Source organism: Montipora foliosa, chromosome 11 (assembly GCF_036669935.1).
Source record: "Montipora foliosa isolate CH-2021 chromosome 11, ASM3666993v2, whole genome shotgun sequence".
NCBI lineage: Eukaryota > Metazoa > Cnidaria > Anthozoa > Scleractinia > Acroporidae > Montipora > Montipora foliosa.
Genome location: NC_090879.1, coordinates 25,139,854 through 25,152,353, shown reverse-complemented (window position 1 = coordinate 25,152,353; position 12,500 = coordinate 25,139,854). Strand labels below are relative to the sequence as shown.

Genomic DNA, 12,500 nt, shown 5'->3' with positions numbered 1-12,500 from the left:
GGTGTGAAGTCTTGCTTGTTTTGGTTTCGGTCTCGGATTCGCAAACAAGAGTCTCGGCGTCTCGGCGAGTCTCTGATTTTACCATTAATCACCCTTATTTCTTATACCTTTTCTTCCAAAGTCAAGGAAAAGGAGCTCTACAGATTTGGCGCGATGATAAAGCTTTAGAGCCGAGGTCACTCGCTGTTGAAAGCTCTCTGTTGAATCCCGGATTGTCCATGACACGAACACACAGACTACAGACGACGAAACTACAATCTTGGACAGAATAAAATGGAACAGCAAACCCCCATCCCCTCCAAATCAAGGATGAAACCGCGCAAAAGCCAAAATGCGCCATTTTCCCATCCTTGATTTCGGGGGGAGGGGGGGGGGGGTACAAATTTCCCATCTATTTTGTCCAAGATTGTAGATGCAGGCCTCTCGGAGCGGTACGGCTCCAATCGGTTCTGCTATCCTCTGCAAAAAATAGTGACTAACTACGAAATTTACACCCGTTTGGTTGCCAGTATGAAATGTTGCCAAGTGGCTCAATTCTATTTGCGACTAGAACAATGGCATTAGAATGGCATCTGTCATAAAACAATTTTTTTCAAACATGTTCAACTTACACAAAAAACTGATGAACATAACAATCTCAAGAAAAGCAATACCTCGTAAAAAGAAAGTAGTTTGGGAGATTATCGCAGTGCATATTGATTCCGCAGTTCACATTATATAACATTTCATATGTTCTAAATTCAAAATTAATGCCTCAAAGCTCCTCCATAATTATCTTTTTCACTCCCAACATCTGAATGTTAATTCTCATTACTGACTGCCTGCCATACATTGTGTTGTTTGTTAGTTTTGGGAATTCTATAAAATTTTCTTGACAAAAAAAAAAACCAGGTGATAAATTTCTTTATTCTCCTCACAAGTCTGCTTGACAATGTACTGAGCTTGTGAGGAGAAACTTTATATCAATCACTCTCGGGAATCAAAGGGTTTATTACAACAATTGGCTACATGCGCAGATTTAGAATTGGAACAAGGTAAAACCCTTTTTTTTTCCCGAGAAACTTTATGGGCGCGACCTTGAAGAAATTGCAAAGACGAGGAACCATTGTAAATTTCGTTATAGTTTACAACAACCAATTAAGTAATTTTTTGAATTTTGCATCGAGGATTATGCAAAGTTTAATTGCCCGAATTAAACCACCAAAACAGAAATAATTCAAGACAACGATAGAAGTTCAAAAGGTTAATTCTATAACCGCATTTCTCAGAAGCAGATCACGAAGTACTTCGTAAATGGAGAAAAGGGGTAAAAATTGCATTAATATAACTCTGGGCTCCAAAAATGAATGGAAAAATGGATTAAGCTGTCAATAACGAAAACATAGCAACAGCAAACATTACAAGAAACTTTGCAAACAGTTTTGACCACAGGTAATAACGAATCGGAAATTGCGCAGCCCATTGATAACTGCGCAAATTTCCGGCAACTTCCGAATGTAAGGCGTAGCCCGACCTTTAATTAAACCTAGGTTTACGTTAATTAGTGTGTAAGCTTGCAACATATCGGTCCCGCAATCCAACCGTTGACAATTTGTATTTGTGCTAAAGCTGGTCTATCTACATGCACTACATTCTTATCCTACTTACGGGCATTACACATCAGCTTATTGTTTAGCATAATAAATAGCAGCACGGGAAAGTACTTCAAGACTGCATGTTAAGGCCCAAACGGTACTAAGCAATTTACGGTATAAACACAAACTTCTCGTTTATTGGTTTCTAATATAACACACAGTTAGGAACACAAAGAATACCTAACCGAAATTCTTCAGTTGATGGAAGTTTCAAGCTAACTTCAAAGTTCTTTTGAAGAACTATTTCAATGCAAAGGCACTGTTGATAGGTATTTCGGTGGCAGATAGCAAAGACAGAGATCGTTCGCCACTCTTTAAGCATAATTTATTCTGATTGGTTAACGACTAAGAGGGAGAGCCAATGACGGGGCCTCTTAGTAGCGCATCAGTACTCTAACAACATTTTCTTAAGGCGGCTGCCTCGGAATAAATAGCTCTTAAAACGAAAACGTACAGAAAATCACTTTTTTTTACTTTCTGTTTTGATAAGGTGTCGCTTGAAGAGGAAATTTGCCGTTCGTGAGCAACCGCCACCACTGCAAAACCTGAAGTGACAGGGAAGAACCGTGGAGAGACACGAGGGTTATTTCCAAAAAGTTAACACGATAATGCGCATTTCAGCTCCAAGGTTGTTGGGCGATTTCCTTTAAAAGATGATTAGCAAGGAAATCGTAAAGCAATGTCACTTTGAATACTTCCAAAACAAGTTGCGGAGAGCGTAACCAAGAAACCACGGAACTGATGGCCTGGCTTCTTCAAGAGGGGATAAGAGCTGTCAACCTGATAATTGCTGTCAAAACCAAGTGAGTTATGAGCCGGATAACGAATTCAGTTGTTCAGTAGATAGTGTAATCTACTTTAATCTACCTTTTGAACAAAACTCGAGGCCTGATGAATAACTGAAATCCTGGTAAAACGTTTAAAACGCCAAATGAGATCAATCAGGACAAAGAAATGTTTTCACAAACTAACGAAGTGGTCTACTTTTTGGTCTAATAAAATTGATTATATATCCACATAATTCGCCTCGTCGATACTTCTCGCTCAATGTGATCTATGTTATTTAGATAATTTTATTTGGCAGCCTTTTCTTTTTACGCAGCCTTAACGCTTTTAAAATTTGTATATTTAGTATCCACACTGCATCAAACAAGAACGTATCTAGTCTACTGACTCTACTATCTACGCTCTAATATCATCTGTTCGGCGTCTTCCCGTCTGGGCACTGAGAGACTATCAGAAGCTTTCCTCGAGTTAATTCTTTAATCCTCTGGCGATTCCTAGCTTCCTTCACCGCAATTACAAAAGATTGCTTGCGCGTAACGTGGCAATCAAACTGTCCAAATTGAGATGAACGGAGATCTACGGCTCGTTTCTCGTAAGTCGCGACAAATTTCCGAGCAGGCCGACGAACTCTTTGCGAAACTTTTTTGAACCCAGATCAGTTTCTAAATTTTTCAAGAAACATGCTTTAAAACGTCTTGCTTTCTAAGTTGCAAGAGATTTATGGCAACAGAGATGCACCCTGAAAGATTTGGAATCTTTGAGAAGTGAGTTCTTGGCTTGAAGCCCCGGGGAGAGTCCGAAAAGAAAAGTGCCCACAAAGACCGGCCCTGGGGACGTTTCTCGGAAGTGTCGAAACTTTTCGGACGTATTTCGGTTGACATAAAACGCTTTGTATCTTGAAAAGGAAAACGTTTCGTCGAGTCATGAAACTTTCCTTTTTTTGTTTTCTAAAGTCTTGAAATTATGTTCAAAGATCCATATTTCCAAAAAAGCAGATTTTAGTTTCAGGAATCGCTTTTCGGGCCCCAAAAGTTTTCGGGGCTTTTGAGAAGCAGGCGCCTGGAGATTACATCCTGGCATTGGTAAAGCGTTCGAGAAACTGAACAAACTACAGGGCTACATTTGAAACAAGAGTATATTTACCGTCTCCTTTGACTTGGCCGTGGATAACAGGACAATGCACAAGTTCAGAGGAGTCTTTCCGAATATCCGCATATTTAGTTTGGCTATTTTTTTTTAATCGGCAGCAGATAAAAGAATGAAGCATGATTGTATGCGTTTACCGTTTGGCTCGGTAAACAGCTCGACAAACGAGCCCAAACGAACCGACTCCTTAGTGCCTCCGCGTTTAAATGCTTTTCTGTAAGAAAGCTCTTCTAATCGCAAAGAAACAGAAACGCTTCATTTTAATATTTGTCAGTTCGGAACCATCTGAAAATTTACGAATTCATCGCTGCCAAATCGTTAAAGATTTCTTAACTGAAACCGTCATCAACTAAAATATTTGAAACTGGGAAAATAATGACTCCTACAACGATTTTTTAATAGGGTTAGGGTTTGCTAGAATTTTTAAGGAGGCAAATAGCTTTCCCTCCCCTCCCCCCCCCCCCAAAAAAAAAAAAATCAGTTTTCGCTTGCATTTCCTGCTGCTGAAATCGGCCAAACATTATTAAACAGATAAAAGGCTTCGAGAAAATAAAGAAAAATATCGTCAAATAGTCTTCATTCATTTAAAAATCTTCGGAAGCACCTTCTTAAGTTTATTGTCGCCCTTGGTTTGTTTGGTGCCTGTGCCGGACATTATGCAACACATCAGAGTAACTTAGCACATCCGTGGGCTATGGATAAAACATGACAAGTTCTAAGAAATTAGCAGATGCTGTTAGAGATGAAGAATAGGCTCAAATAATTCTTCCGACAGCATACAATAAAATTTTGACTGAAATTGCAGTCCTTTCACAACGAGCCAAAGATTAAACTGCCTCCGTTTGTGTTTCCGATGCTACAGTCGCGAAATGACCGGCTCGAGTGTTCTATCCAGACAGATTTTCAATCAACTGGATTGCGTTTGTCATAGAGGAGATTTCGTTTTCACCTCCGCTTAAGTTAAATAGCGAGGACAAAAAATCTTCGTTATAGTGAGTCGCTGATTTGCAACAAAGCGAAACGAAATTCCGTATGGATTTGCGAAAGGCAATAACCTCGCAGTTGTGGATGAAAACAAACTCTGTGTTTTCAAAGTAAGACAATACGAAAGCAATAAAGAAACTAGACATGTTTAGAAGGGATTACGTGTCTTCAATTTCTAACAAGGTGCAAATTTTGTTAGGCCTTACTCAGCCACGTTTAGATGGTATGATATCAATGATTATTTAAGGCCATTGCTTGGAATCTCGTTAAAACGATTTGGTTGTTATGCTTACGAGAGAAAACCCTCTCCGCTTACCTTTTCGTCGTCGGACAGCGTACAAACATGCGCCGAACCGTCCGCTTCCATAAAATAAGTAACGTTCTTCTGGTTTTTCGCCAAATCATTAAACTTCCTCCCAGCAACAACTGCATGGCTGATGGTGCGAAACTTTTGTGACATATTTCACTGAATGTTACTGCTATCGATCGCCGAATCTGTCACCAAATACACGCGTGAAGTTGGACGCAAACGAGCGGCCCGCTGGGCTGGAGTACACAGTTACGGATTGCGTTCACTAACAAGACCTCTTGGTTTAATATGAAGTAGCTGTGCGGCATTGAACAGAAGACGTGAAAAATGGAGCCCAGACTTGATCAATTCCGCGTTTCAAAAAGCTGTTATTCAAGGAAAAATATTCCATTTTTAGCGAGGGTTGATTTTCAACTAATTGCTAGGATTGCTTAGGTTTCCTGTTTAGGCACAGTGTGGTCGACACATACAAACAATGAAGGGTCAACTTACACAAGGCCGTCTCCGGTTTCGACATTTTTTTTCACCTGATCAAGAGGGAAAAATGACAAGCTTAAAAAAGATATGCAATGAGGCACGCAAAGTTCGAATATCTTCCTGCGCTTTGAACGCAAAATGAAGGAAAGTTCAAAACTTGCTTTTCTACATTAAATACAAACAACGTTTAGCTATTACTGGCAAACTCTCCACGAAATTCACACTTCAGCTGGAATAAAGTAAATACAAGTAATTTTTTTCGGTCTTCTTTGATTTTGTTCAATAAAAAAGGCATTAATTAACACTGACCAAGAAGGAAAATAAATTTTTGCCTTGTGTTAACTTTAAGAGTCAAGGGGTTAATTATTATTATTATTTTTAAATTATTTCTCTTGTAGTCCACACGCAAAGTAAAACGCGTTACAAATATATTGCGATCAGCTTCAGTTTAAGAAATGCATACAATACATACAATGTAATTGGGATACAAAGTTCAAGAGTATAAAAGCCAAAGTGAGTGAGGCCTGAGTGGGGGAGGGAGAGGAGATGTTAAGGAATGAGAGCGGAGGGAGTGGTGCTGAGGCCGGGGATGTATTTTTCACAAAAAATATAGACCATATTCAGCACGAATCTCTCAGAGAACCTCAGAGTACACAGCCGTTATTTTGTTGTCGAAACGAAAGTTATTTTTTTGCCATATTATCTTAATAAACGACACTGTCTGAATTTTGAGTTTTTGCGGGAACATATGTCGGAATATTTTATTGTCGATCATCTTCAGGGCAAAGAGTGATAACCAGTTTGGACAGTTTGGAGTATATTAAATGTCATGGTACAAAACAACTAAGGAGATCGATAAGCACGATAGATGTAAATTAAAAAGTGACAAAGTCGTTGGTTCAATAAACATCTTTTCCATTAGACACGGAGTGCCTTTATATTTGATTTAAAGCCACTGGCATTGTCCATAAGCGAAGAATATTGCATTTCTCTTCTTAGTGAATGGACAACAAATTGTCCACGCGATTTTATCAACCAATCAGAAGATCGATCAAAACCAAATAAGGCGCCTCGGTACGCAAGCATCAGTTTCAAGTTAACAAATAGATTCCATTTATGGGTTGCCGCGCGTCTGTTCAGCAATAGATCACAGATGACTTCAAAATGTGGTAAGAACAAAAAAGCGGCCCACGAGGCTATACGCGATAGCCGAGTCTGCCACTCATAGTCTTACAATACCACGTTTTGAAGTCTTCCGTGCTCTATGATCTCTCTCTGAAAAATGCGTGGTTACTCCCAATTTTCTTTTTGGATACCAAGATCACTTGCTAAGTGCTGCTTTCTCCGCATAGTTTTGGACCGCGCAACAGAAAATTTGAGTATCTCGAGATGCGCAGAACTCATGCGCAATAACAATAGTAGGCACCGTCCTTAAGTACGAAGCGACAACGGATACAGCAGCGGCAAAGGCAGATATAAATCAGAAACATTAGTGCTTAACGAGGCACACATTCTAGGACATTTCTCCCGATACTCTAAAAAAAACAACAACGTGGAAAACCAAATTAAACGTTTTGACGACACCGTGAGCATTTTAACACTGACTCGTTCATACTCTATCTTCACTTTTAATTGAAAAAAAGAATTTTTCGCTCTTAGTGTACCATGCGAACGCGTTTATTCTTATTGTTGTTATATTGCAATTGAATAAGTGTGAATAAAATGAACTTAAACTTGAACTAGCGAACAAGACGGAATGGACCGAATGCATAAATGGCGGCCAAAAAAAAAATTATTTTGTTTATGTGCTAATTAGCCTCACTAGCCTCGTTTGCATGGACAAAATACAAAAGAAATATTGCTTGAGAGTGAGGCTAGTGAGTCTCATTAGCACGTAAACAAAAGAATACATTTTTGGCCGCCATTTATGCATTCGGTCAATAAATTCTCAAGACAGATTAAAGTTATATTTTTAAATGAAACTTTCGTTGCCTTAGTTAGCCGTAGTCCCTTCGTTTTCACTAAACTTCCATTTTTTTAAATCGTGACGTTGGACAAGAAGAAAATAATCTACTTACAATACCCGGAAGAGATCTGAAGGATTCAGTGATCACAGCAACACTGCCTGACCTCCACTCACGCCTGAGTTTCGAGTAAAACGAATCCTCTCTCCTCTCCTCCATGACACTCTGCCTTCGCGGACGAACCCAGGGCGCCGCTGTTCAATATCAAGGAAAAAACTCTGTCACTTCTTCTAACTGAACGTGATATTCGCAGTTAATTAATGAAGCAGCTTGTGCTCTAAAAAAATCCAGGCTTCAACGGGGCTGGAAGCCACCGTGATGACCTTTCGATAGTGAGCTTATCACATCGTAACTATGTCAACCATTTTAATAGGACAAAGGGTGTGGTAGTTCCTCAAAAATGACACTGGTCGGAACGGCGCTTAATTTAGGGGAGAATATGAAAATTTATCCTTAAGTGTGTTTTTCATAAAACCTCAAACGCGCCCAAACTTGGCTATTTCACGTTGTTGTTTTGCTGACGACAGCAAAGAAATGGACAAAAGTGAAAAATGCACTTGCATGGCGTGCAAAGCTAGTGCTATTGCTCATTAAATATGCAAATTTGTGACGTTCTCGTTGCCGTCGCCGTTGTCGTTGCTTATAATAAAAGGAGAAGTTCACTCCAAAATGTCAATCCTTTTTTTTATCGATTAATAGAAAGTTCATGAGGAGAACAGCTTTTAACCATAATTTCAATCTTGAAATAGCTTTCCAACTTTGTGAAATCCTTGCTAAAAATACACACATGCAGGCCGCCATCTTGGATTATACGTGACGTCATTGAGTTCATGTGATCCCTTTTCTCTCGGAAATGCGCACGACGTGAACGGTGTTTCGTCCGTCTGACCTATTTGAGCAATTTATGTTGCTGAACAAAAAGGTATGACTGGAATACGAAGAGGAATCCCGACAGCTTTGTGTGTTCAAGCTTTCCGCAAAACTTCAGGTTGAGCTCAATGACGTCACGTATAATCCAAGATGGCGGCCCGGCTGCAAACGGTGTATTTTTGACAAGGATTTCACAAGGTTAGAAAGCTATTTCAGGATTTAACTTTTTTTGTTCTCCTCGTAAACTTTCTATTAATCGATCAAAAAAGGATTGTCATTTTGGAGTGAACTTCTAATTTAAGTTCCTTGATTGAGCTGCACGAGCTCATCAAGAGGAGCTTCTATCTCTCATACTTGGCTTAGAAGTCAACCCTTTCCCGAATATATTTATTTATAGAACACCTCCCTTGCGGGATTCAGCCCGCCCACTGTTGTAAAAGCCAATCGAAACAAAGTTATCTCGGCGTCAAGGGAAACATGATACTTTTCGCGGGAAAAAATCTGTTCCTAAAGGCCTGGCCAATTAAAACGCTCGCAAAATTTCAACTCAACATCTTGTAACGTTGTTGCATGATGTTGCGACATGCGTTGAACGAGCTGGCCAGACGCACGCAACATTCTCAACATTTTCAAGACATGTCAATGTTTATGTGCCCCAGGCCCCTGGCGCGCAACAAGTTCACCTAGCGCGCATGCCCTAATGCAACAATGTTGCGTGAACGTGGCCAAACGAGTACAACATCATGCAACATCCAAAATGTTGCACGAAAAAATTGACCGCTATCAAGATATCGCAACTGGGTGGCCAAACGCATGGAACATGTGCCCAACATGTTGCAAGATGTTGCGTTGGAATGTTGCCAGCGTTTAGCCAGGCCTTAAAAATAAATTAACTAAAGAAAAGAAGGTTGAATCAAGGAATTAGTGGAGATAGACTGGCTCACCTTGACGGGCTCCTAATTGCTCTACCAACCGTGACTGAGTTATCAAGCCACCGAGGGCATAGTTAACGGAGGGGACTGGTTTGAAGCTCGGCAAACATCAAAGGAGCAAACAAAGATGCCAAGATTTAGGTTGGAAAGTCCACGACCGTGCACATTCTTTTGTTTTGCGCTCATACACTATGCATAAATTACGTAACCAACACGTTTCTATTGGTTAGTTCCTCAGTACGGAGTAAACAACTATTGTGTTTCGTGCACGGTCAAGGCCGAAAAACGCAATCATTTACCATATAAGGTCAAACTAAGGTATATGAGCTGAGATTGAGTGAACCAATCAGAGCACGCGAAATGAATTATCCGAGGTTGAGAATTTAATAAATAAAATTATAATAATAATAATAATAATAATTATTATTATTATTATTATTATTATTTTTATTTTTATTATTACTATCATTATTATCATTATTATTATAAACATGGTGATTCTTATTTTTACTGAAAACATGACGTTTTGTATGCCCCTTCTGAAATTGTACGGTTGGGAATTCGAAACATCAAATTCAGAGCAAAAATGAGACATGTTTATCACCGCTGTGTATTCAATGTTTTTGAGTCACTCACTCATCTCTCACTGATTAATAGTACGCGTATTCGTCTCGCCTGTTTACTTTTTGTCGGTATTTTTAGGTTACCAGTCATGGTATATATTTCCAATTTACTGTGGTCTCACAAAATTTAACATTTGAAAATTATACAGAATTAATAAAAAAGCTGGTATTGAATCCAAAGAAGTAATCGCTGCTTCATAGGGTCGGTCCGTGATACCGACGGGTTACAAATTCTTCCGACAAGAATTTCCGCCACCCCCCATCCCCCACCGTTATTCCCGAGTATAATGTTGTTTTTCTTATGTCGAAAAAATATTATCGCTATAAATAACCTAAAAACTGTTCAAAGCCCACCCTTTTTAATAAGTCTCAACGAAAAAGCTATATTCACACCGTAAAGCCGATTCGAAGACTGTCATTTTTGCCGCAAGGTAATTTTATAGTTGTAAAGGGGTTATAGGTCGAGATCGACTCTTGGTGTTAATGAAAGGTTAAAAACTCGTTTTTCCAACACGGTAGGCCATTCAAGGTGATTTACTGATTCAAGTTCGCAAAATAGTTGGTGGAATCTATTCGTTCAAAACGAACAGATTGGACCAATGGATTGATGTGATCTTCAAGTAAAGCTTTCCAATTTGTCCTGTGGCCTGTCTTCGTGACTTAGATAATGTCAATGAATGGTGAATGACCCCGGGTTTAAAAAAATCGATGACATTGCACGCATAGTAAAGATAGAAAGGGTTTAATTCTCAACCATATTAATGATTTCCACTGCTACGAAGTTTGTTAGAAACACGTGTCTCGCATACATAAATGGGCTCACTATGCATTTTGAGAAGTGGTCAGTCATTCTTGGTCATTTGATCCGAGGCTTAAAAAATTCATAAGATGAATGTAATAATTCAATCTTCCGGCATTAACTGTCATCCTACATTGGTCTACATTATCTTGTCAAAGAGATATCTTTTTATCTCTCTATTTAGTTGCTCTTGTTATTTTCATTTTTGACAAGCAAATCCGGATTTTTCGTATTTTTTAACTAAACAACACCCCATGAAGATCACGCTAAATCATTGTTGGAGTGCAATAACAATAAATAATTAGCAATTTTTGGCCGAGGTTGAGCAAAATATCGTGATTAATTTTGTCAGTGACAAGCAATACAAATAATTGATCAGCGAGACACCGACGAATCACGATATTTTGCGATAACTGAGTTCAATATTATCATTCGATGACTGAGTTTGTTTTTCACGATTCCGAACAATTAAATCACTTTCTGAAAGCTCAAGAAAGCAAACTGCCATTATTTTCACACAACAGCGTGGTTTCAATTACGCATGAGCAGAATATTATTTGAAGCAAAACACTTATTTGTAGGAAGTTATTTGCAGGTCACGTGGTGGGCTTTCGGCCAATGAAAACGAAGGAGAAATACATCGAATGATAATGAATTTTATTTAAGTGTCAACTGAGGCACTAATTGTGGACACTGTACACTGATCAAATTAAATCAAATCAACTCGTATCAAATAATATCGGTTTTTGAGGAGAGGGGAAAAACCATAGTACCCAACAAACTCAACCCCGCCAAGTCTGGGAATCGAACCCGGGCAACATTGTCGGGGAAGGGGGGGGGGGGGGGATGGTGGGGGGGGAGTGCTCTCGCCACTACGCGCCACCCCTGCTTCCTAATTCTTATCCGACAAATCAGGCTATGTAAGGCTCATTGATCGACTGAATTAACATGTAAACAGACTATCAATGACTCTTACATTTTGAAACAGTTCTTTAAAACGTAAAATGATACTGGTGTATGGCATCGTGTACACAACATGATTATTATTTGCGAATATCTCCTCCAGAGATAAGTAGCCAAATCACGGTCGGAGATTAAATGATTCTAAATCAACAGAATTGCCATGATAAGTCCTCAATAATCTTGGCAATAAGACTGATAACACGACCATTTCTCTCCTACAACTAGACGAGAGTGGAAAAACAATTCAAGCCAAGCTGGAAAGCGTTTCTCCTCGCTCGTACAAGTCAGAGGTGCTTTAGAGAAAGGCATGCCTCGCACGCCCCGTTTTTGTGCGCAGCATAGTGGTCAACCCACAATGACTATCCTTAATTAAGTCCGAGTTGCCAAAATATTTGTTACGCGCTGGCCAAACTATCGAACAAAGTTGGATTGAAGGCTCCAACTTTGCTCGATCCAACATTGTTCCACCGTTTGGCCGCCCATGTTGGAAGATGTTCGTGCAACATTTTTGTTCTATCAAATATTGGATAGAGTTTGCTTTTGATCAAACATTACAACCAACAATTCTGCTCGACGCAAAAATGTTGTAGTGCTTTGCAGCTCTTACATCAAAGTTGTGTCCTGAATCGCGTCACGTTCGTGCTGCTAGCCAATCACGAATCGCTATCTTATTTTCAAGCCTAACAGCTGAAGCATAACGCCACGCCATATTTTCAAATTTTGCGCCAACTTGAACTTGAATGCGTCAAGCAATGTTGGATAGTGTCTTGCCACTACGTAAAAAATTTTAATCGAACAATATTTCATGTGGGATCCCACTTTGTTCGATAGTTTGGCCAGGGCTTCATATGTTAGACGCGTCGTGTTATCGCCTCTCCTCCAAAAGTATATAGTGAGAATGCACTATTTCGACAATTTCCGAGTCCTAGCTGTATAGAAGTACAGTTCCCAC

At 39.5% G+C, this 12,500-nt stretch overlaps 1 protein-coding gene across 2 annotated transcripts in view; it reads right to left on the bottom strand.

Annotated features, from left to right (window-relative positions):
• Positions 1–12,500, bottom strand: part of LOC137975935 (serine/threonine-protein phosphatase 6 regulatory ankyrin repeat subunit B-like) — a 56,093-nt gene that overhangs the window by 39,797 nt on the left and 3,796 nt on the right. Inside the window, exon 3 of one of the 2 annotated variants that reach the window (XM_068823145.1) lies at positions 7,416–7,555. In XM_068823145.1, coding sequence (XP_068679246.1) covers positions 7,416–7,555 — 140 coding nt within the window. Of the gene's footprint in view, positions 1–4,866; positions 5,318–7,415; positions 7,556–12,500 lie in introns of those variants that run through there. The other variant, XM_068823147.1, reaches the window with a different exon arrangement.